The 22,894-nt window shown below is 41.0% G+C and overlaps 2 protein-coding genes across 6 annotated transcripts in view; one reads left to right on the top strand and one right to left on the bottom strand.

The window, feature by feature from the left end:
* Nucleotides 1-22,894, top strand: part of LIMS2 (LIM zinc finger domain containing 2) — a 33,404-nt gene that overhangs the window by 2,447 nt on the left and 8,063 nt on the right. For 2 of the 4 annotated variants that reach the window (XM_080605117.1, XM_080605116.1), the window contains 3 exons: nucleotides 11,317-11,476; nucleotides 12,283-12,349; nucleotides 12,766-12,886. In XM_080605117.1, coding sequence (XP_080461243.1) covers nucleotides 11,321-11,476; nucleotides 12,283-12,349; nucleotides 12,766-12,886 — 344 coding nt within the window. In that variant the 5' untranslated portion in view covers nucleotides 11,317-11,320. Of the gene's footprint in view, nucleotides 1-2,260; nucleotides 2,323-5,945; nucleotides 6,123-11,316; nucleotides 11,477-12,282; nucleotides 12,350-12,765; nucleotides 12,887-22,894 lie in introns of those variants that run through there. The other 2 variants (XM_080605118.1, XM_080605115.1) reach the window with 2 other exon arrangements.
* GPR17 (G protein-coupled receptor 17) lies at nucleotides 12,893-22,893 on the bottom strand. 2 transcript variants are annotated; one of them, XM_080605119.1, is made up of 2 exons: nucleotides 20,786-22,893; nucleotides 12,893-19,037 (listed from the first exon to the last, which is right to left on the bottom strand). In XM_080605119.1, exon 2 carries the CDS (start codon nucleotides 16,205-16,207, stop codon nucleotides 15,173-15,175), a length of 1,035 nt encoding a protein of 344 aa, XP_080461245.1. In that variant the 5' UTR covers nucleotides 16,208-19,037; nucleotides 20,786-22,893; the 3' UTR covers nucleotides 12,893-15,172. The 2 variants fall into 2 exon arrangements, with proteins under 2 accessions (XP_080461245.1, XP_080461246.1); XM_080605120.1 differs by having other exon boundaries at nucleotides 12,893-16,241.

Genomic DNA, 22,894 nt, shown 5'->3' with positions numbered 1-22,894 from the left:
GTACAGCTTTGGTGTGGTACTGTTTAGAATGACGTGTTCACGTCGGGTGAAATCACGCAACTACGGAGGACAGTGGGAAATGACTGCGCACAGCAATCCTCATCTTTTCTCCTGTGCTTCTTCAAAAACTTGCCTTTTAAGTTATAAGAAGTTATTACTGTGTTCATAAGAAGCTCTGACATGAGGCTTGAGGCTGGGTGGAATGTTCCAAGGAAGCTGAGCAGGGAGGGTAGAGTGCACAGTTCTCCAAAGTAATGCAGGACTTCTGTCTCCTTTCCTTCCAATGTACTTCAGAGGGTTGTTAAAGTGAGCAGGCCTTGGCTTTGCTTTTGAAAAGTCAGTTGCATGAATGCAAGTGTTACTTAAAGTTTTCAAACACATTTATACTGGAAAGTTTGTCAATTATGAACACTTGTGAATTTCCTAGGACAGAGTGATTATCTTAGACTGGCTGTTTCTCAGCAAAACGAAACCTGCCTTTGGTTTTCAGTGTCTGGGAAACATTGGCACGGTCTCAGCACCTCGCCTGACTGATGCCGTTTGGCGAGCACCATGTTCAGCAGTGGTTTCAGGGTAGGCCTGACTCCTAAGTCACGGGGAGGAGTTCAGCATGGAGAACAGGCTTCCTTGGACCGACCTGTGGGTCACTGAGCTGAGCTTTTGCTAGATGTTGTCTGATGTTTGTTATGTGGTAGTGCTCAAAATCTGTCTACAGTATGTAGACAGATCTCAAGCTTTTGAGATTGAGGGCTTCTGAGGTTCCAGAAGGAGACGAACTGCTTCACAGCTGGAGCATCTCCACAACATTGAGCAGTGGGAACCTTCCAGAGGCAGGAATACGACACAAACGTGTCTCTAGTCTTGAAACCGTTGACACACCAAAGGGGATGATTTTGTTTTTGTGATGGAAGGGGATGATTTTGTTTTGTTTTGCTCTGTAAAGCGAGGAAGACTGTAGGGAGGATGTGCAGTGCTGACACGTAATTATTTTTCGCTTCACTTTTCTTGTCAAACAGGAAAAAATAGGAACTCACTTCTAGGTACTGTGATTACCGCTGCATTATTAGCGATTAAGATAGGTGAAAAATAAATCAGTTTTCATTTTTAAGTGTTCCGTCCTTTTTAGGTGCAGAGTGTGTCTTCTGAATTTAAGTAGCTACAGTAATTTGATTTACTGATTTCTAGCATTAGGGAAAAATATAGTTTCAGAAAATACAAAGACAGATGTGTACTTCTATATATTCATTGTATAAAATTATCAAAAATAAGTGACTATTTAGCAAGTGAAATCCAAATACTACGTGTATCTTATTCTGAGCTTACATTGCTAGTATGTGAGGATTTGTTTTATTAGAGAACACTGATAAGCAGATCACTGGAATTTGCAAATGCTAGAGCTGAATGCTGTGTCTTGACAGAGCAGTTTTACTTCCCTGTATCTTGATGTTAAAGGAGCTGTTACAGCCCCTAATTCCAAGAGTAGTCTGTGGTTTAAAGGGATGCTGTCAGCTTAAAAAACAGAACAGCCTCTGTTTGAACATAGCTGTTCCAACTAAGATTAAAAGATAATAGGACAAAAGAAATTAGGGAAATATATATTAATTTTACTAACTTATGTATTGTTTAACTACATTTGGAAATAAACTCTGAAAGATAATGTAATATAAATATTAGATACATATGTGTAAAAATCAGTATGTTTCTAAGCAACCTTTCTATATTTTGCAGTGGTGAGTAAAATGCAATTTATATGATTTTTGGTGCCTTTAGCACCAAATGCTACAGTACTTCTTTACAACTAAGTGCATGAAGACAGCTTGTGTACTTGATTTGGTGTGTTTGCTCCATCTCTTAATTTTTGCCTTTTTGAATATTGTTTTTTTTTGTATGTGTCCCTCTTTCCCTTCTGTGTTTTGCCTAGTTTTCTTTGTTGGTTGTGACAGAATCATTCCTAAGAAAGACGAGCAGTGAATGACCAGTGGGCAAAACATTGTCAAATGCCCAAAGTAGGAAATAAAACAGAATTGAAGATAATTTCATTAAGACTTTACTGCTCTGCTGTTGCGTAGGGACATAAAGGTAAAAAATGCCTGTGCTGTATTGTGTTGCTTTTGGAAATTAGTATAAAGATAATAAAAAGCCCAAGGAAAAATGTTGCCTTAGTGCATGTTTCAGGGCATAATTATTTTTGTAAGAGATCTTTGTCATCACTATGCTTGGTCTAATTGGGATCTGGATACGCCTATGTACTTCCTGCAGTCAACAAAAGAAGAACAGCTGCATTTACAGATCTGCTTATTGATTGTTCCTAATCCAGTTGAGGTAAGAAATAAGGGTATATTATTTACAATTAGCCAGTTTTTGACTAGATGCTTTTTAATTCATTAGAGAGCTGCTGCTGTGCTTGTGCTCCGTTTTATGAAGTAATTGCAAGTAAAAAGGTTTGATGGATGAGGAGGAGGCGAGAGTGTAAAGGTTGGTAGTATTAAAAAAGGTTCTTTGTGCAGGATAGAAAGTACCTGGATCAAACTAATAGATGTCTCATCTGAGTTATAAGCAGCCATTTCTACTTTTGGTTTGGAAAAAAATGTGGTTTTAATGTTACCATTTTTCCAGCTAAGTACGTTCTCTGAGACTCTCCAGATGCATTTTAACTTGTTGAAGGATCCCTAGTAGTCTGTTCTGGGGACACAGAGGTGCTTCCCTGAGAAGAACTACTTGTTAGTGCCTAAAAGGAATCTAGCTGCTTTCTGCTCTGCTTTGGCCCAAAAGTAATGTGCTGTAAGATTTTGTCATTGACCCTTTCTCTTAAAAGTGATCCGTCAAGAGGGAAAGAAAACCAAAACCATGCATTTTCACTATTTATGTGCAGGGCAGTAAGAACAGGAATAGGAGTGAGTGAGCACGTGTGTGTTTCAAGGGACGGAAGACAGGATGGTTATTGTTTTGATTCCCCCCCGCTTCACTCCCCTTGCGTTGTTTTTTGAACAAGGGACTCACAGTTGTCTGCGGAAGATTGGCTATTTGAAAACCAGTAAAATCGTTCTGTAGCAGCCCGGATGGTAAAAGCTTAGGTGTTTGAGAGGGGAGGTGAGTTTTGGCCAGATTGCTTAAGGCTGTGGGAGATAAAATGGTGCAGTGGCTTGATGTTTTACTTTATATTAAAAGTAAAAAAGGTGACTTAATATTGCATTAAGAAGTGTTTTATCACTTTAAAAGGTCAGCAAAATGACTCATTTTGGAGGATATTTTTATTCTTCCTTTCTATCTTCTGTATTTTATTTTTTACAGTTCCATTTATTCTTCTGTTCCGTAAAGTAGGAATGAATAAAGAACAAATGCAGTCTGCTGGAACCAGTAGTGGCAGATTGCTGTCAGACCTGAAACTTGCAACGACATGTAGGTTGAACTGTAGACTTTAGGTTACTGAAATGATCGTGTTCCCTGTTAGTGCCTTTTCTGGTGGATCCCAGCAAACCCTTCTGGTTTTATTTAGAGAACAGAAAGGATCTCTGCTGGTTAACGCTTACCTAATACTTATGAAATCATCACTTCTCCTTCTTTTACTTATTTTTCCTCCTACAGCGTGCCAAACTGTAGTCACGGAAGGCATTTCACTATCATGCTACAAAAATCCTCCTTTTTTGTAATTTACCAGAAAATAATTTGTTGGTGATGACTGTTGAGATGGGTTTCATGGTGATGCTGATCAGATGACACTGATTCAGCTGTGCACATTGTCCTCCATTCCTTTCCCTTTGTTCTTAAAAACTGACTTCTGTATTCTCGATTTTTTAATTCTTTTTATCCTCCCTGCCCACTGTGCCCCGAGCCCTTTGTGCTCTGTAATCCTTCATCTCCCTTGCAGGGGTGGGTGGAGAGGGGGAGCGTTAGAACGGGCGAGCTCCTGGTTGGGGCCCTGCTCGGTTCCCTTCCCGGCAGAGAGCTCTGGAGGCTGGAATGCCAACTATGTGCCTTCTGCCTGCTTCCTGACCCTCCGCAGCACGCGGCTTCTGCAGGCTGCAGTGTGTCCGCAGAGCAGGAGCCTTTATGCTCTTGTTTCTTGGAGCATGCTTTCTCCGAGTGGAAGGAATGGCTCTGCTGCTTGCTGTGTCCTCAAGGCACTGCGAGTTGCAGTGGCCAGCAGGCAGCCACCGTAGAGCTGCCGCGGGCTGGTACTGAGCTGCAGTAAGCTAAAGTGCTCGTGGGCAACAGATCTAGTCATCGAGTTTGCTTTTCTGTATTTCTCTGTTGCTTTGATCAGAGAGTCTTGAATTAAATGGATTAATTACGAGAAGACTGAGGATTTTTTTTTTAATACAGTCTCATCTCCTGGATGATGGAATTTATCCAGGTACAGTATGCCAGTCTAACGGAACTAATTGCTGGTGCGGACTCCTCGTGTGCTGGCTGCAGTAGGTAATTACCAGTGGAATACAGGAAAGAGGTTGTCTGGTCTTGGAGACTGTAGCAGAATGGCAGATGAAGTGTAAGAAACAATGCCTGAGCAGAAGCGTATGCATCCTGCTTTAGCTCTTCTAAAATGTACAGGCAACTCCCCAAAGGAAGGTGACTCACTGAATATCAGTGCTGCTGGTGTTCTCTCCAGTCACCTCTCTCCATTCCCCTCCACAGTGGCATTGGGTGCCATGGCTGGCTTGAGGCTGCAGGGGCTGGCATCCTCCAAACTGTACCAACGCCGGCAGGATCGGCTAAGTGGCACAGGGTCACTCCTGAGCAGCAGGACAGATACAGCAGCTGGGAGACGTGGGTATGTCTCTGAGGTGAAGGGAATGGTGTTGATGAAGCATTTCCAAGATTTGATAGACGTTCATTTTTGGTGGTGGGTTGTTCCTTTTTTTTTGAAGTGGGAATTGTATGCACACAGCAAGAGGGGATGAATCTGTTTTTATTTCCAAGAGGCTTATGAAGGAAAGGACTTTCCTGACGGGGAAGCTTTCAGTTTTTAACAATAACAGGAAAGCAGTAATGGAGAACCTTTCCCATTTGGAAGCACTGTGCTGGACTGTTCAGATCCAGCGTCAGGGCTGGTCTTGTTGATGGTGAAGTGTTTAGGTACTGTGAGAATAAAGTATTTCTTTCACTGTTTGTGAAATGCAGTCATTTTTCAAAATGCTGATACAATTTTACTGCGCCTTGATTTTTAGGGCTCAGTAGTCTGTTTATTCTGTAGATAGCAGGCTGGTTGATTTTACTTTTTGTAAATTAGTCCAGTCTATCAGAAACTGAAGCTTCTAGTATAGCTGCTTCTCGAGCTTATTTAGAGCGTACCAGACAAAGCTTCTTAAATCTGCCCAGACACCTACATGGCTTGGTTCAGTGGGTAATTTTCCTGTGTTTCAGACTAAAAGTGTAATTGTCTCCTCAATTTTCATTGAAGTTAACTTTGGGCAGAAATTAATTAATATTTAACGCTGAACACATTAATTCAAATGTAAGTATTTTATTGCATTTTGGGAGAATTGTGAGCTGCAGCAGAAGTATGGGATGTGAAGTCTGCGTCACTGGCAATAGCGGTGAGCATGCAGCAAAGGAGATTTTCTTCTGGCAGCCAGAAGTTTTGCATTTCAGTCTTTTCTTAGCTAGAGATAGTCCTGATGCTTACCCGCAATAGAGCAGTTGGTTTGGCCACTCGGTTTGAACCCTGCATCCCTCATTAGAGTAGGAGGACAGTAAAGAAATGTCAGCCCCGTTGAGGGGAGAGGATGCTGATCAGGAAGAGTGAGAAGCACGTGAGGGAGTGGTGAGAGAAAAGAAAATAAGCATTGAAAAAGCAGCAAAGAAACAGACCTGTAACAGAAAACCAGTGAGACCTGATGATAAGAAGGACAAGGAGATGATGTAAGATGACAGCATTTTTCAATGTGTAGTTTGCTTTCAACTGTTTGACTTTGTTGGTTTATGTCCCTTCTTCACGCCCAGGACAGTAATCCAAAAGCAGTGTTGCTACTCTTTGGTGAAAATTGATGAACCCATTTGAGAATGATGTGTTTTGCCAGTGCTGGTGAACGCCCATCACAACATAGTCATTTTGGTTCCTTTGAGATCATGGAAGTGGAGGAGGGACATACAGAACGCGTGTGTGAGAAGTTGTTTATCAGGTACACGGTGCGGGTGAAGCGGTACATGCCTGATAATAAATGGGTGGTTCTGGTGTGCCAGAGGCAGAACCTGTTCAAAACATGCACGCTTCTTGGTTGTTGCTGCTTCCCTGGGCTGGGGGAAGGCTCTGCTAGGTGCGTGTCTGTTGAAGTAATCAGTCAGGGGTTGCTGGAACTGAGTGTTGCACTACATCGAGGGGGGCTACTAAGTACTTGTGGCATAGGATTTTTTCCGTGTGAATACCGACAGATTTCCATTGCTGCTGCGGGTCTCAGAGGTCTGCCTGCTGGTGGTTTCCCCTGCAGGCCACCTGTATGGACACTGAGGTCTGTTCTCAGCTCAAGTATGTGAAGCAGCGGAATCGTTTTGCTTTTAAAATCTGTCTTCTACAAATAGCAAATTGTTGTAGCTGGTAGGTCAAGGAGTGAGTGATGAGAAGCTATAAAGATTTTTCTCCATATTGTGACCGTAAGTTGCATTTGTATGTTTTTCTTAATTATCCTTTGGTAGTAAATAATATGAAAAAATGTTTATTTCATGGGGAGGTTGGGGCTGTGTAGTCAAGAAGATGTGCTGAAAGGCAGAAGGAGAAATTCTGAAAATGTTAAACTATGCTCGGGTTATCAAATGTACAACATCACACATTTAATACATGGGAATGCGTTTTTTTTTTTTCTCCAATATTTTAGGACAGGTTTAATAAAATCATTTTATATTTTAATAAAAATACTTTGAGTTTTGAAAATCACATAAACTATTAATAATAACCGTAAAGAAGTTGAGCTAGTTTGAAAAATGTATCCAGGGAAATATCAACTACAGTGAAGAGATTTCGAAAGAGTGATAAGTGTAGCTAAAGGCTATTTTTCAGCAGTTCGTGACCTGATACACTTCCTCTTACTTCTTATTTTTATTGGTCATTATCTGTGAAATGAATCATAGCCTGGTATTGTCCCAGTAAATACTTTTTTTTTTTCTTTGGTCTTTGTCACCATTAAGGACTTAAAGCCCCAAATGCTCAACCATGCCAGGGGGACGGGAAGGAGCCTGGAGTGCTCCAGTTTTTCTCTCAGCTACGGGCTCTCTGACACAGACACGTGGTGTTTCTTGGTGTTGTGGTTTAACCTGGCCAAAAAGGGTAAAATGCTTGTGGGTTGAGATAAAGACAGTTTGATGGGACAGAAAAAGAAGGGAAGATAATACTTATAATAACGACGATGAAAGAATACACAGAAGAAGTGATGCACAGTGCAGCTGCTCAGCACCCGCTGACTGCTGCCCGGCTCCCCCGGCGTTATGGCCTAGCACAAGTACTTTTTTTCAGCTTCTCACCAGCGCTGCATCCCTGGGGACAAATGTGTGAAAAAGAAGGTAACATTATAGAAGCTGGAGCATTTTAACCAGCTGTCTTGGTGGTTAAGTCCAACTTTTTTTACTGAAGTAATACAGGCCCAATTCCCAGAATCTAGAAGAGAATGTGGTGTAAGAACATGACATTTGACAGACAAAAGATGTCTGAAACTATTTGTGGAAAATAAATCCATATTGACTTCAGTGATCTGAGAAGGTAGAATGCTTTCAAATCTTTCTACAGTAACTGTAGCAGCAGCACAGAATAGGTCTCCTAATAAACTTCCACTTCATGCAAAGGATGATTTTTCTTTTGGAACTTGCCAGCAATGCTGATACTTTACAACTAATATTTCTGAGAAGTCAAAGCGTGAGAAGCCCTCTCCTAATTATAATGGTAACCAACTGGTTCCTATAAAGTAGGCATTTTAACAAAGACAATTAGTTAAAGGTAAGGCGTGTAATGATTAGAGATTGGAAGGCGTACTGTTGAGCGCTGGTACTTTGTTGGGTTTACACCGGACAGGAGAGCCTCAGGATGCTGAGCTGGCCATGTTCTAAAAGCCTTTCCTGTCTTTGTGTCACCCGCTTATTGTTAAAACAGAAGAGGATTTTATATTTCGCTGTGTTGCAAAAAATTGGTGAGCAAATAGAATGCAAGAAGCTTTGCACAGTGGCGACTGTCTTTTGTGGGAAGGACTCATATCTAAGTGTCTTAAGATTGTCACAGGAATTCAATCTTCTGTGTTCATGCTTGGAATCACCACCACAAGGAAATTTTTGGTGTTGTTCCTCCCCTCCCCATGCTACTGTCACAAGTGTTTTTGCAGCAGTGTGGTAAACTGGATCAAAGAAGTGCTCTGAATTAGAACTGTCCTCCCTCCCCCTTCCAGCCTTGGTTAGTTTTAACCTTGATCTAGTTGAAGAAATGCTTGCTCTGTCGCAAGGGAGAGGGCACACAGGGGTGTGTGATTGAGGGAAATTGTTAAACTTCGGCATATGTGAGGGTGGAACTTTAAATAGATGCAAAGTCATGCCCTTATGGCAGTGCCAAAGTTGCAAATTTTAGCTTGACAATGATAAAACATCTTAAAAACAGATGCAAAGCTGTAACTGAAGAGACAGCGGAGAGGTAAAGCTCAAGCTCTGATTGTCGAAGATCCATAGCTGCTGGTTTGTATCACAGGAGATATCGCTGGGGAGATCATGTACCGCTGTACGTGTCCTGTGCAGCTCTCACAACAAATTTCAACCGCCTTGTAATTGAGGCAGAGAACTGTGTTGTTTTGTTTTGTTTTGTTGTTTTGTTTTGTTTACGGGCTCTTCATTTTATTTTTCTTTTTTACCAGATTAGTAGTTTCTCTGATGCATAAGAGTTGCAGTCGTTAGCGCATTTGCACAGTGGCAATTCTTGGGCAGCGCTGGCAGTGTCACAGTCACCTTCCTTAGGCCGTTAAGGGAATCTTGTCTGCAGCAACCAAGTTCTTCTAGTGCAAACATTTTCATTTTTTTTTTAATGATTTCCATTTCCAGCTCTTCGAAGTTTTTGTTTTATACTAGATTGCAAAATCTCTAGTGATTTTTTTTTTAGCTGCACATCACATTCCACAGCTCGGAGTTGGACGTTTTGCATCACTGCGCATCAGCACAGTGGGGAATAGACTCGCGGGACTCTTGATGCTTCTGCAAGTGAGTGAGGGGAATGAATTTTTTGAGAGTTAGAATAAATTACAACTCTGGATTTAAGGTCTAAGAGAGGACAGTGAGAACAGAACAACAGCACATTTGATTTTCACTTGGAATTTAATTTTCCAATAGATTTTATATTTTTTAAAAGTTAGGGTTTACTGTGAGACTCACTGAGACAGTTTTTTGCTCAGTTTTCTCCCATAACCCAGAGTAAGTTTTTCACTGGTGTAAATGTGAAGTTGTCTTAATTATGGCTTTTGGCTAGCTCAAGTCTTGGAATCCAGGCATCAAAATCTTCAAGAGAGACGCAGTATTTGTTGGGAAGCTTGTATTTTCAAGTACTGTTGCATACTTGGTGCATGATTTAACTGGAAGAGTGGGAATTGAAAGTAAGCTGATTAGATCAGAGGCATGATCTCTCAGCTTTGGTGCAAGCACTGCTATTTTTGTGTTGACCTAATCTTTTGCTACTCTGGCAGGATAAAATGTTTCTTTAACCCATAGTCTGTAGTTTATAAAGTTACAGGATTTCCTGCTGGTCCGTAATTCCGGAGCGTGTCCGTTTTTTAAAGCTCCTTCCTATTGCAATAAGGAAACAAGTTTTAACTGGTTTCTTATAAATCGGTTCTCCATACGTGAAATGATGGCCCTCTCCCTTGCTCCTTGGAGCCCGGGGAGCTGCGGTGGCAGGGGGAAGGTGTGCCCCGCTGCCTGCCCCGCTGCCTGCCCCGCTGCCTGCCCTGCTGCCTGCTCGTCCCAGTTGCACTCAGAGCCCAAAGCGCAGGCATACGAACTGCAGCGTGTGTTTGTAGGGATGCCTCTGACCAGAGGAAAGAGAATCTGCTGCAACTGGAACGTGGTTTTTGAATTACCGCTCTCTGTAAAGAGATGTGGAAAGTAGAACATCGGGTTGTAGAATAGCTCTAACAAAGGAAATGCAGCTTTTTACTACAGTAACAGTTATCACATCTTGAACAATGATGGTTCTGATCTCTAAGTATGCAAAAATAAACAATTTAAGTAGCTTTGTGTATGAAAATAAATTCTATGATTCTATGATTAAAATAAAGGAAAATAAAAAACTTTTAAAGCAAGCCATACCGTATTATATATATATATATTGTATATTGTGGTTCAGGAAAACTACTGCAAAATATTTCTGAGATCTTTGATGTGCTGAAAATTATTTATTCCCTTGCCTATAAAACTGCTGTCTTTCCAATGGTTAAAAGAAGGATTCTATCGAAACAAGCAACTGAGAGTCTTTCCTTATCATAGTTTTTTCCATCCTGTTTTGGACACGAGATACAGGATTTTAAAACTATGTTCTCTTACTATATAGAGAACTTAGATTACCATGGTGGCAAACATAAAAATCTCTTTGGAAAATGTTAGGTTTGTTCCACGTTTTAGGGGAGAAAGATGAAACAGTCTTTTGCATGACTTGGAAGTGTGGCGCTTGTTTTGTTTTGTTTTGTTTTTAGCCTTGCTTTCTGAGGAAATAAAGCTGATGTTACTGACTTGCCAAGCCAGTCGGGGGGGTGACTTTCTTCCAGACATCTTTAATCCTTTGACAGTTTTAACTAATTTGTCAGGAAGACAGAGACATTGTATGTAATTATTTTTTAGTGAATCTTGTATGTAAAATGTATCTTGCGTACATAAGCTGCTTGGTAGAGGGGAAAGACCCTGTGAATTCCCACAGTGAAGGGGAGGCTGTGGTGGGAGCTCGATGCTTACTACACATTAGAAAATCCGAGAAGTGTGCATCCTGAGACCAGAAATCCTGAGAAGTCAGGATTTCTTGGGTTTGCTGCTCTCGGAACTACTGGTTTATTTTAAATCGTGGATATTTGGTGTGAGGATGACACAATGGGGTGAAAGACTGGTGAAGCAGCCAAAAGTGTGCAATAGATATATCTGCTACATGAGTTCATTTAGCCACAAGGGCCACCCTGTGTGAGTTGCAAGAACATTATTCCTAACTGATGTCAGTGCTGAATTGACTTGCTCATTGTTATTTTTTTGTGTAAAAGGGAGTTTAAAGCAATGGAAATGTTGTGTTTCTAGATGTTGGGGAAACTTGGATGGTATAAGTATACTCGTGGTTAGCATGTGGCATTGCTCATGTTCTTACTCTTGTCTTTATTCCAGTAATATGTCTGATGCTCTTGCAAATGCAGTATGTGAACGCTGCCAGACTCGATTTGATCCTGCCGAGAGGATTGTGAACAGCAATGGGGAGCTCTATCATGAAAACTGCTTTGTCTGTGCTCAGTGCTTTCGTCAGTTCCCAGATGGACTTTTTTATGAGGTGAGGTCATAGACTGTGTGTAAGAGTAGAGAAGTATCATCAATAAAGGCAAGGAATTAGGTGAAAATTATGGCAGAAATAGGAATTCTCATATTTCCTGCATGTTTAATTTCTTAGCCCTAAACCTATGTTAATATTTTTTGAGGGATTTCCAACTTAGTTTCTTTTTTTTTTTCTTAAATACTCCTTCTGTTCATCAGTAACGACAAAAACTTTGTTTGCTCTCTGGGTAAGAGACATATTGAAAAGAGAACACAAAATATTTCTTAATATTTCATTAGACTTAAGTGATCTTTTGTATTTATTTCCAGATATTTTGTACCAAACTTTTCCAACTGGCAAATGAAATTGGTGAACCCATTTAAAAACAAAGTTTAAATATTTTTGCAGAATCTGTGCAAGCATATATTTTGAATAATACATTATTTTAAATGTGCTGCATTCTTAATTTGCTATGGGTATGTCTCATGCAGGAGGAGTACTTCCAAATACGTGATTTAAAGAAAAAAAAAAAAGACAAGTCTAGGAAAAGGGCTTGGGACACCTCAAGATTTTTGTTGTTTCATAAGAGCATTGCTATTGATTTAACTGTTTGCTAAATGAATTCACTAAAAGGCTGAAACCGTATCTGGATGTTGCTTTAAGAAAATCCTTGGGAGTTTAAAAACAGGTGAGAAGGGAGACTAGAACTCTAAAATGTGACTTACCTTGACCGATTCATCATTTCAATGGAAAATCATGCTGAACTATTCGAACTGAACATGGTTCAGTTATTCATGAGGACTACTTCTCTCTTTTGTTTACAGTTTGAAGGCCGGAAGTACTGCGAGCATGACTTTCAGATGCTGTTTGCTCCTTGCTGTGGGGAATGTGGTAAGGTGTCCAAATACAGATCTGTGTAGCCTCATCCAGCTATGGATTTACTACAGCTAAGCTCAAGGCTAGGGGCAAGTGGCCCTTCTTTTAGCAGTGTCTCCCTTGCAGCATATGCATCCTTGTCAACACCACAGAGTAACAGCTACAGGGTTGTGCAAACCTTCCATCCCTGAGTGCTGTCCAGCCCTGGGCTGGGATTGTTGGAGTCATTTTAAGGAGCAGAAACTCTGGAGAGAAACAAAACATATCATCAGCAGTGATTTGGGGCATCCTGGCTGTGGGAAGAATTATTTTTTCTGAAATTAGAATGTAGCAGTTCTTGTGGATTTAAAAGGGGAGAATTATGAAGGGCAGTACATTTTTGATAAAACTGTTTTCTGCCTGCATCTCAAGGTGTTGCTTTTCTTTTGTAGGTGAGTTCATCATTGGGCGTGTTATCAAGGCAATGAACAATAACTGGCACCCAGAATGTTTCCGTTGTGAACTCTGTGATGTAGCACTTGCTGACCTGGGTTTTGTGAAGAATGCTGGCAGGTAAGATAGAGCAGGAGCTCTGGAAGTTGTGTCACTATGTTATCAATACAGTAGGGAGATGTGGAGCGTGGTCGGTTGACTGTATACCGGGAGGTAAAGCTTGGAAAGGTAGAGGAGAAGCTATAAGGAGTAGCCTGTTAGGAGATGGGAAATGGAATGAAGAATAGTGTTCTTCATTCAATAAAATGCGTAGAAAGCAGAAATTCAAATTTTAGTAGTGAGTGGATAGGCTCTGGAAAAGAAAGGGATTATAGGCAAAAGGCCAGGTAGCAAGTGAGAAAAAGGGATTATGTGATGCTGGGTAGGCTATTTGTCAAGTAAGCTGCAGAGCAGCAAATCAAGGCATAGCAAAAGTCCAAGAGAATAACATGAGGATTACATCAAAGCATATTCAGCATAAGATTCCACTGGTCTTCAGAAACCATTCATTTTACATATACAGAAACATAAAAATGGGTCCTAAGGTTGATTAATGCGTTTAATTTAGAGGTAAGAAACTAAAAACATAGAAAGAAGCTTGTACAAAAACAAATCATAAGAAAACAAAACTCTCTAGCAGATAGCACCCAGTGTTGCACAGTTCACAGTTAATTTCTGGCTGTCATATGTCTTGAACAAAGCTTACTAGTTTCCTGGAGTTTATATTTTCACTAGCTGAATGGTGGGGAAGTAAAGGTTCTGTATTTGTATCCTGTGCAGTGGGAAGACGTCTCAATCGCTTTTCTGTCCAATCCTGCATGCAACTTCTGTGCCTTAATTTTTAGAGCTGGGTGTAATAGATTTTCTTTTGACACTTTAGCTTGTTAGAATTTGTGCTATTGTCGTAGCACCTAGGAGAGTTCCTGGGTGTTTTTAGGAAAGCAGCTAGGATTGAAACAATTCAGGAAAGAAAAAGTAGGTTTGATTTCATAATTTATGGACCAAACCTAAAATGGTAAGTAGCTCGTTCCTAAAAGCATAGAAGAGGGATGTGTGTGCCTAGGTATGTGTTTGTCCAAAATATAATTCACCTATCGTCATTTCCGCTAACATTTATCACTATAGCATAGAAGCTTTCTGCTAGTAAATACTATCGGAAACTCTTGGGTCCTTTTTCCACTTTCTCATTGTGCCTGGTCTTGCCTGGTGTGTTTGTCATTCCCAGACATATTCCACTGGATGCAGTTTATATCAGTGAGGGTAGTTAAGGTAATCCCTACTTTATCTGCAGTGAATAAATAGGCTTGCTAGATAAATTGCAGAAATTAAATAAATGTAAAACATCTCAAAGGTAAGGATCTCCTTTGGGCAAGTGGGACTTCAGTACACTGGAGGTATTTAAGAGGCATGTGGATGTGGCGCTAAGGGGCATGCTTTTGTGGTGAGAGTTGGTAGGTCAGGTTGGTGGTTGGACTTGATCTCGAAGGTCTTTTCCTACCTGAACAATTCTATTGTTTTTTCCTGTATTTGCTTTTCTTCACCTTCACCATTTTTTAAGACAGAAGTTCACAGTACGTAGTAAAGATGAATGCTGTGTTCCTAAACTGCCCTCTTCCATTCTTCAGTTTGAGTGTTATCAAGACAGCTGATGTTTTGCATGGAACTATGTAAGAGATAAGGTGTAGTGGATGTTGTCTGGCCTCTGTCTGAAGCCATGGGGCCATGGCAGAGGGTAGATAGAAGTAGTAGTGTGAAGCTTAGAGCTCATCTCCAACTCTGAATGCTGGGAAGCAGTTAAAAAATTGTGAGTACTATCTGAATTCCAGTCCTGGTTGGGAGCGTTGCAGTATTTTGCTATTTTTCTTGCTATGACTTAGCATCAGTTTTCTGTCTGTGATGTATAAACACTTTGAATTTGCAACTTGAATAAAATGTGCAAGCACGCTCTCTCTTCAGGCAGATCTACTTCAGGAATGGGTCTCTACTTCTGGTACAATTCCAAAGTAGGCTGTATGCATTGTGCATAGGAAGAGTCCTTGCTGAATGCTTCTGGAATTATGTCCTTTTGAAAAAAGAAGCTGTCCATTTAACAGCCTCTTTGTTCCCTTCCTTACTCCTAAGTGTTCAGCCATGAGTTTCACATCTTGGAAATCAGTAGGACTGTACTTGTGTTTGCAGTTTCGCTAAGACAGGAGCATGTGATCTCAGTTGTCGGAGGGGTTCTTACTAATTCTAGTTCCATTAAAATGATGGAACTTCCCTCCTCAGGAGTGAGTTTCACTTTGGGTAGACTGTCATGCTGCATATCTGCACTCTCTGCTGATTTTGGTGGAACAGAGTGTTCTCATGTTGAAGCAGTGGTAAAAGTCACAGTTCAGATTTAGCACTTAGCGAGCTTTCATTTGTCTTACCCTCATACGTTTGATGCAATATTACAGTCTTTTTACCACAAAACAGGTTGCACAAAGCATCACGGAATTTCTCAGCTACAAAAAAGTACATGACTGGGTCAAAGGCACCATTCAGACTCGTGAGGCAGGAAGTGATACGGTTACTGAGTGCTAGAATGCGCTGTGTTTCACAGGAAGTTTTGGTCCCGTTGTAATGGAGAATATAAATGTAGCGGTTGACATGATAAGGTACAAAGCAGATCATAAAGATCATTAGGACCATGATGATCATTTTGATTGCTTTTTCCTTCAGGTGTGTCTCAACTCTGTTCCCACTCTTCAGGCTTCTGATGATTAGTAAGTAGCAGGTCACTGTGGTAACAAATGGGAAGGTGAATGCAACTGCTAAGGACACAAGAGCATGACGTGATGCCTTTTCTCTGTAGAGCTGCAGGCAGATGGTTGTGTTGTTCATCTCTGCTGTCTGCACGCTGAGCAGCAGAGGTGCCATTGCAACACCAACTATGACCCATAGAAAGGCACATGCCACATGGGCATAAAGGGACCTGCGAAGCTTGATGGACTTCACAGGATGCACAATGGCTAGGAAACGGTCAACGCTGATGCACATGAGGAAGTAGATACTGGCATACATGTTGAGGTAAAAAAGGAAGCCAGTGAGTCTGCACGGGATCTCACCAAATGGCCAATGATTACCAGAAAAATGGTACACCAGGCGGGTGGGAAGCACCAGCACAAACGACAGGTCTGCCACAGCAAGATGCATCAGGAAAACGTTGGCAGGTGTGCCAGACTTCTGGTCCCGGATGAAAAGCCAAAGAGCCAGGGCGTTGCCAACAAAAGCCAAGATGAAGTCTAGGAAGTAGAAAGTGGCAAAAAGTATGTTCTCGAGGTGTGTCTCTTTGCCACATTGCTCTGAAGCTTCCAAAGAGAAGTTTGATTGATTTGAGCAGTTGAAAAGCAGGCTTGAGGGATCTGTTGGGCCATTCATTTTTCACCACAGTTTTGAAGTACAAAAGAAAAACCTGAAAGAATTGAGACAATATATTACAGAAAAGCCTGGTTCGGGGGGGAGGGGGCGGGAGGAGGAGGGGAGAGGGAGAACAACACAACAAAACACATGGAAAGCAGTGATGTCTCACGTTTGCTGATACAGATATTTTATAGGTCATGTCAGTTTGAGTTTAATCATTTATATAAAAATTCTGAATACCTCCTGCTCAGCTGGGATTCCAGCCCATTAATTCCTGTTGAAGAAGCCACCATAAAGAGCTAGCTAGTTGGTTATGAGCTTGTCACCAACCTGTGCTGAGATTAGGTGAGTAATAGTCACATGCTTATGTATCTGGTTAATGGAAAAGTGGAAGTGGGTTCTGCATGTCTAGCTAGAAAGTACTTGCTTTGTTTAATTTGAAAGACTGTTTTAGGACTGAAGAGATCCTAATGAATCAGCTTTTCTGAACACACACCTGTTGTAAGGTGACCTACAACAGTCTTGTTCATAAAAGGAGTAGAAGACAGGTCAGGTATTGCTGTTAAAAAAAAAAAAAGAAAAGGAAAAGCAAGTTTCCTGAAAATCTTTGATGATTATTATTTTAGTCTGATGTCCTGTATTTGTGGCAAGCACATAGAGTACCGATATAAAGGGAAACTTTTTGGGTGGGTAGCAGCGTCTCATTTGAACAGCAAAAAGCACTACATTGATTCAGAAAAGATTACTTGTAATGCCCATGCTGCCGGTTACTGTCAAAGTGCCATCCTTCCCTTACAGCTTTCTTCTTCTCCCAGCATAACTTTCTCTCTTTCTCCCTCAAAAGGCTGAGCTCCACTGTAGCTTATCCAGGAGCTTTTCCAAGTTGGAGCATGGTAAAACTCAGCTTAGCTTTGCCAGTCTCCCTGGTGTCTGCAGGGTCCTGAACAACATCAACAAAAGGCAATTAGATTTTTCTGAGCGCCTACCCAGGGCTTTTTATACATTTCTCGTCTGTCAGTGTAGGTGGTAGGGCAATGCAGGCAGTCTGACTTCCCAGCACTGCCTGTTTCTTGGATTCCTCAGAGGTGTTGCTGTATCGACAGCAATACCTCCATTGTGCTCACTGTTGCATGTTGTACTGATTGACCATTGCTCCATAATATTCAATTCATATGCAAAGGATAAGCAGCTAAGGAAGCTGAAAAAAACTGAGGCAGTGTTGTGCTCCAGCTTCCTCTTTCTGTGTACTTTTTTAGCGGTCATCAAGGCAGTGGCAAATACAACTGTATTTGAAAAGCATTATTAAAAACACTGCAGTAATGAAAGCTAAAGACAGGAAGAATTTTCATTGGCTTGAGTATCTGCTTTGCCTAGGGAAACAATAAAGTGTCTGTTGTTTCTTTGACACCTTTGTCACCCATGAAAATGTTTTTTCTTTAAGATCGGCCTGCTCCATTTTCCTCTGCTGAGACTGACATTTGAAGATGGTGGCTGACATTATTACCTAGAATATGTAGTCTTGGGCAAAAGCTGTGCTATGTGCTGAAATCTTACAGCATTAGACAGCTGATCCAAGGTATTAGACAGTGCATCCAACTTGCCAGTACAGTTTACAATTAGAATATTGGTGGCTGATTGAGAAACTGAAATGGGTGATTTAGAACAGCCCAGTACATTGGAAAAAGTAATTCCTGTCTTTTGTTTGGCTGCTGTCACTTTCAGGTGGGCAGAAAACTACAGTAGCTAGAAATGAATATGCTGGACCACTTTGCTTAGTTCAGAGTTGAAGAAACAAAAGTCAACAGAAGGGAGAATAAAGAAAATTTAGAAAATGAAATTTCTTCACATGGCCACAGAGGGGCCTTCTTACTCCAGGCACTGCCTAGCTGCACTGTATGTTTATGGCACAGAAAAGACTAGGTTCGACTCTCTGGGTTATTACTGCCTACTGCCGGCTGCGTTCTAGTTCGTAGTCCTAGAGAAGGCAACCACTTACTAGCTTGGAATCACTAGAAGTGCACATGCAGAGATGACTTTTTTCCAAGGGACATTTCATTTTATAAAAATATGTGACATCTACTATGCAGTTCCTGCTACTTCCACGTACAAAAAAGAGAACTCACTGTTGCTGTTTTCTGTGTGAATTTCGTGGGGTTGCAGAGGAGCCCGCAAGTTTTGTTTTTAGTGTTTGTTTGTCCTTATAAAGTAAAACCTGCAAGTATTTTTTTGAACACAAGAGTTTGTGGTTTCTATGTGTTACTGAAGTTGTATGCTCAAATATTTGTCCTGTCTGGATGGAATTAGTTTAAATATGTATTTTTATATTGCATAGCAAAGAAGTATGCCTTTTTACTGGCTGTTAATCTACAGTGGTACCTATCTTCTTTCCTTATTTTTTTTTATGTGTAAACAATGTAATGAAGTGGTCTTTGTATATACATACACACTTGCCAGTGATGAGGTGGTCTGATGGTTAAGTGTTACTCTTTATAGGGTTGTGACACCATTGAAAAAGCAGGAAATGTTGGACTAGACCAGCTGAAATGGCTGAAGCGAGGGGAACTGACAGGGATGTCGCTCGCCTTGATGACAGTCATTTAAATCAGTTCAGGAAACAAAGCAGTAATCCCTGTTCACAAGGTAGATGCTAGGGGTTTAGCAGCCTGACACACCAAACGGGTTCTTACTTGAGCTTATTTCCTGAGGAAGATCTTTGGAATTCAGATTCAGCTGACTGTCAGTGCAAGCCGTGGAATAGCCAAGGCATTAAATCAAGGGTTTTTCCTCGGTGATGTCAGTGTTGACTCTGCCATTGATTTCTATCTGGACATGTTTTCACTGCAAAATACTGTGGGGTGGAGGAGAAAGGAGAAGGTTAGACTATCTAGAAGCCCAGTGTGCCAGTGGCAAGAAGGGGGAGTCTTAGAGCAGATGACAAAATTTAAATAGATTCTGTCTCCTGCAAATGAGTGCCTTCACATGAGAGCTGCTGTTACCTTATTTACTTTTTAGATGAAGGTGAAGGAAGATATTTTTCATTGCCTGTTTGAAACTGTAGAAAAGAGAAGTGGGTCTCTTTCTGATTTTGTGTAGGTTTTGAGTTAGAAAGGAATTTATATCACGTTTTTTATTTTCTTTACATTTCTGTTTGTTGACATGGAAAATTATGATGTAACGCTTGACTAGGACAGAAAAAAAGTTTTGCTAGTGCTAATTTGCTAATGTTTTGCGAGAATTAATTGTTGAGCTTATATTTAGAATTGTGTAGTTTTCAACAGCAAGCTGCAACTTTACAAAAATAATTACAAAAATGACAACTACAAATATACAAAAAAAAGTTTTTGTATATTTGTAGTTGCAGACTGTAGAAAGTCCTTTACTGTTATTTAAAGCTGCACTTTTGTTTTGCTTGTTTCTATCCTATCAATTTAAATAACTGTGTTTACTTTTTAGGCTTTTTCTTTCTTTTTGGCTTGTTATGCCTACAAAAAAGCACACTCTTAAGTCCTAGAAAACCTGTTGTACTCGTCTGTATGAATGCTGACAGCGAACTAGCAACTTTCCCAAATGGCCTAGAATGTGTAGTTTGTGCTAAGGCACATAGCATAGTGCAAGAGGCTTTGACTCCACAGACAGAACACTTCTTTAGGAGTCTGGCTCATTGTCTGCTTGCACCCTTGGTGTTGTGTGAATATGAAGTGATTTACGTATTGCTGAACAGAGCACTATTCTGGAGTAAGCCATTATCCCAGGCCTCCCAGGACTGAGCTGTGAGAGGAATGTCACTTCTCATTTGAAATGCAAGCACACTGACCATATTTTATGTGCCTCTTTCTCTTTGGCTCAGAAATAAGCAAGAAAAAATGCACAAGGCTGTCAGGATAGGTACAACATGGCTACCTTTTCAACAGATGCTCAACCTATCATTAATGCAACAATTAATAAACAGAAAAAAATAATTAGCTTATCATATGTTATTTCCCTGGCTAATTTGGAGATTTTGTTACAGTGTCCACTGCAGGTAAGTGTGAAGTATATGCTGAGGTTTGTGGTGGATTTCAGAAATTACTGTTCTCATGCTCAGCTAGAGCAGTTTCTGGTTTGGGAATATGCCAGTTTGTGGTGGTGTATGCTTATGGTTGTAGTGTTTTGTCAAATGGGAGTGTCTCCTGTCTTTCAGTGAAAGTACTTTTCGTTAGAAATAGTCCAGTTCTGACTGATATTATTCTCCTGAAAACCGCTCTCTGCTGAGCCTCCCACCCTTCAGCTGAAATATTAGTTCCTTATAAGCATCAAAGCAGTGTCAGAGTGTGCAGGGCACACCACGTAACTGTCAGTTTTCCAGGCACAAATGGATGGACATGAAATACAGAAATTTGAAAAGTTTTATGTTTTGGAGCAGTGATGTAAAGAAGAGTGAGGATAATGAAGTTATTCTTTGAACTTGAAAAGATGCTGCCTGTTCTTAGTTTCAAACATTTCAATTACATTCATCAGGCTCTCCATGTGTGTCTTTCCACCTCGCTCACACCAGCTAAAACTAATGCCACTAGGAAAGTTCCTTCATTATTCTGCTAACAGAAGCTTGTCTCTTACCTCTTTACAGTGCAGTCCTATGGGTGGAGTATAGGGTCCTTCTGGGGAAAATCTCAGGGAACTCCTGATGGCAGCAAACCAAAAAGAAGCAGCAGCAGTGAAACAAGGAGACGATCCAAAAAGAGCACACAGTTGCAGAGTTGCTGAGGGTGGAGAAGGGAGCCCCTCTATATAGTGTCCTTCTAGCTCTGATAGCGCATTATCAGCTCAGTCACACAACAGAGCAGGGGAGAGGACACCCCTGCACTGAAGAGCAGTCTTCTTCCCAGCTGAGCCCTTGGCATGGGGTTTGCTGCTGCTGTTACAGATATGAATATACTGTATGAATATTCCAGTGTTCATGGTGCTACTGTGGTAGCTACAATGGCTACTACTGAACTCCCAGCCTTTAACACAGACTTCTTGGAGTCCCCTGATTATTTTAGGAGGGTGGAGAGAAGCATTGTTTGGGGGAAGTCGGGTATTAATAGACACAACAGGACATTTCAGAATGGGATAATTCCATAATGGTGGGAGTGCGGAGAGGGAGAGGGGCGGCTGCTATGGTAACAGCTCAGCCTGTCCAACACTTCCCTTTGCTTGCAATAGAGGAGGGTCTATGGGGCGGCTGAGAGGGTTTGTGAATGAGGAGGGGTTGATAATGGTTTATCAGTGCAAATGGGTGAAGGCACCTTATTCAGCTGAATGAGAGGGGGCTCTTTCAGGACACTTGCTTCAGGGTCCCTATGTCCTGCCCCATATAATTACTCTCCATTTGACAGTGCCGAATAAAATTGATGCCTTTATGCTGAGATGAGCACAGCTGCATGTTTCCTTATAATGGGATGCTGTCTGCTTTTTCTGGACTCCGTCTGGGCAGACAGTAGTTCCAGCCCTGGAGAGAAACTCTTGCTGACAGGAGGGCTCAGATTTGGAGAGAATAATAATGATACTTAGCACTAAGACAGGCGCCTGCCAGCTGAGGGTCATAAATGTTTGACGTCTCACAACAACATCTGTGTTGTATCCGTATCCCCATTTTACAGATCTAAGGGTAAGTGATTCATCATACCAGAATTTTGGAAGGGGCCCTGCAGTGAACCCACCATCTCAGCCATAAATCCACCCTTTCTGTTTGAACTTTTCCTTTTGTCTGTGTCTGTTGAGAATGACCTGTAAATCTCAGAGTTTCTCATAGTGATATTGTGAAAGGAATTAAACAGGATTCTCTGTTTTGCGATTGTGAAACCAGCAGAACTCATTCCTCTCTCATTTTTGTTTTACCATAAATTCTTCCCAGCCTGCAGCATTGCTGCTAGAGCAGTAGGCAAATAAACTGAACAGTTTCTTCTCTGAGCTTCTAAGCAATTGAGATAAAACTGGTGGATTCCTTCAGCCTTTACCAAAGTCCCTTTTATGCCTTTCCCCAAGTTTTGCTACTGCAAATTTGGCTTATCTGCCTGTTCAGGGCTGTACTTATAATATGTTTTAGAACAAGAGATAGAAACAGTTACGTTTGCCATGTAAAACAGCATAGTTCTTTTTTTTAATTTATTTATTAAAACTTAGGACTAAAAGGAAGTTGTAGACAGAGGAGCTAGGATTCAATAGCTTCTTGTTTGTCCTAGCTGTTGAAGACTAAGGAATCCAGCCATGGTAAAGGCATTCGAGCAATGTGCTGTGGTTTAATAGTTTTTAATTATCATTCCTCAACTTTCCCCCCTCCCCTTCCCCCAGTCCTGTAATGCCTCTGATATGTCTGGATGCCATAGGTATTAACAGAGAGAGGGTGTTGCCACCTTTCCTTGTCCACCTCTCAGAAAGGATTGGATCTAGAAGAGCTGGAAGGACTACCTGGAAGACTGTCAGGTGATGGTAGCTGTGGAACATCTATAGTATGGTATATAAATCAGAGACTGTTGGAGGAGTGTTCTGAGGAAATATTGCTTGGAGACTGTTCTATCTGCATATTATTTTCTGTGCGACTGGTGTGACAGACAGGATACTAAACTAAATGATGTTCAGTTTTACCTCAGAAGATATTTCTCCGATTACATAAAGTACATCTTACAGCATGCAGTATACGTTTTTTTAGTAGAAAGAATTTCCTGATGTTTTCTTTCTTTGTTA

The sequence above is a fragment of the Anser brachyrhynchus genome (assembly GCF_964034855.1).
Source record: "Anser brachyrhynchus genome assembly, chromosome: 9".
NCBI lineage: Eukaryota > Metazoa > Chordata > Aves > Anseriformes > Anatidae > Anser > Anser brachyrhynchus.
This window is presented reverse-complemented; position numbering and strand designations above follow the sequence as displayed.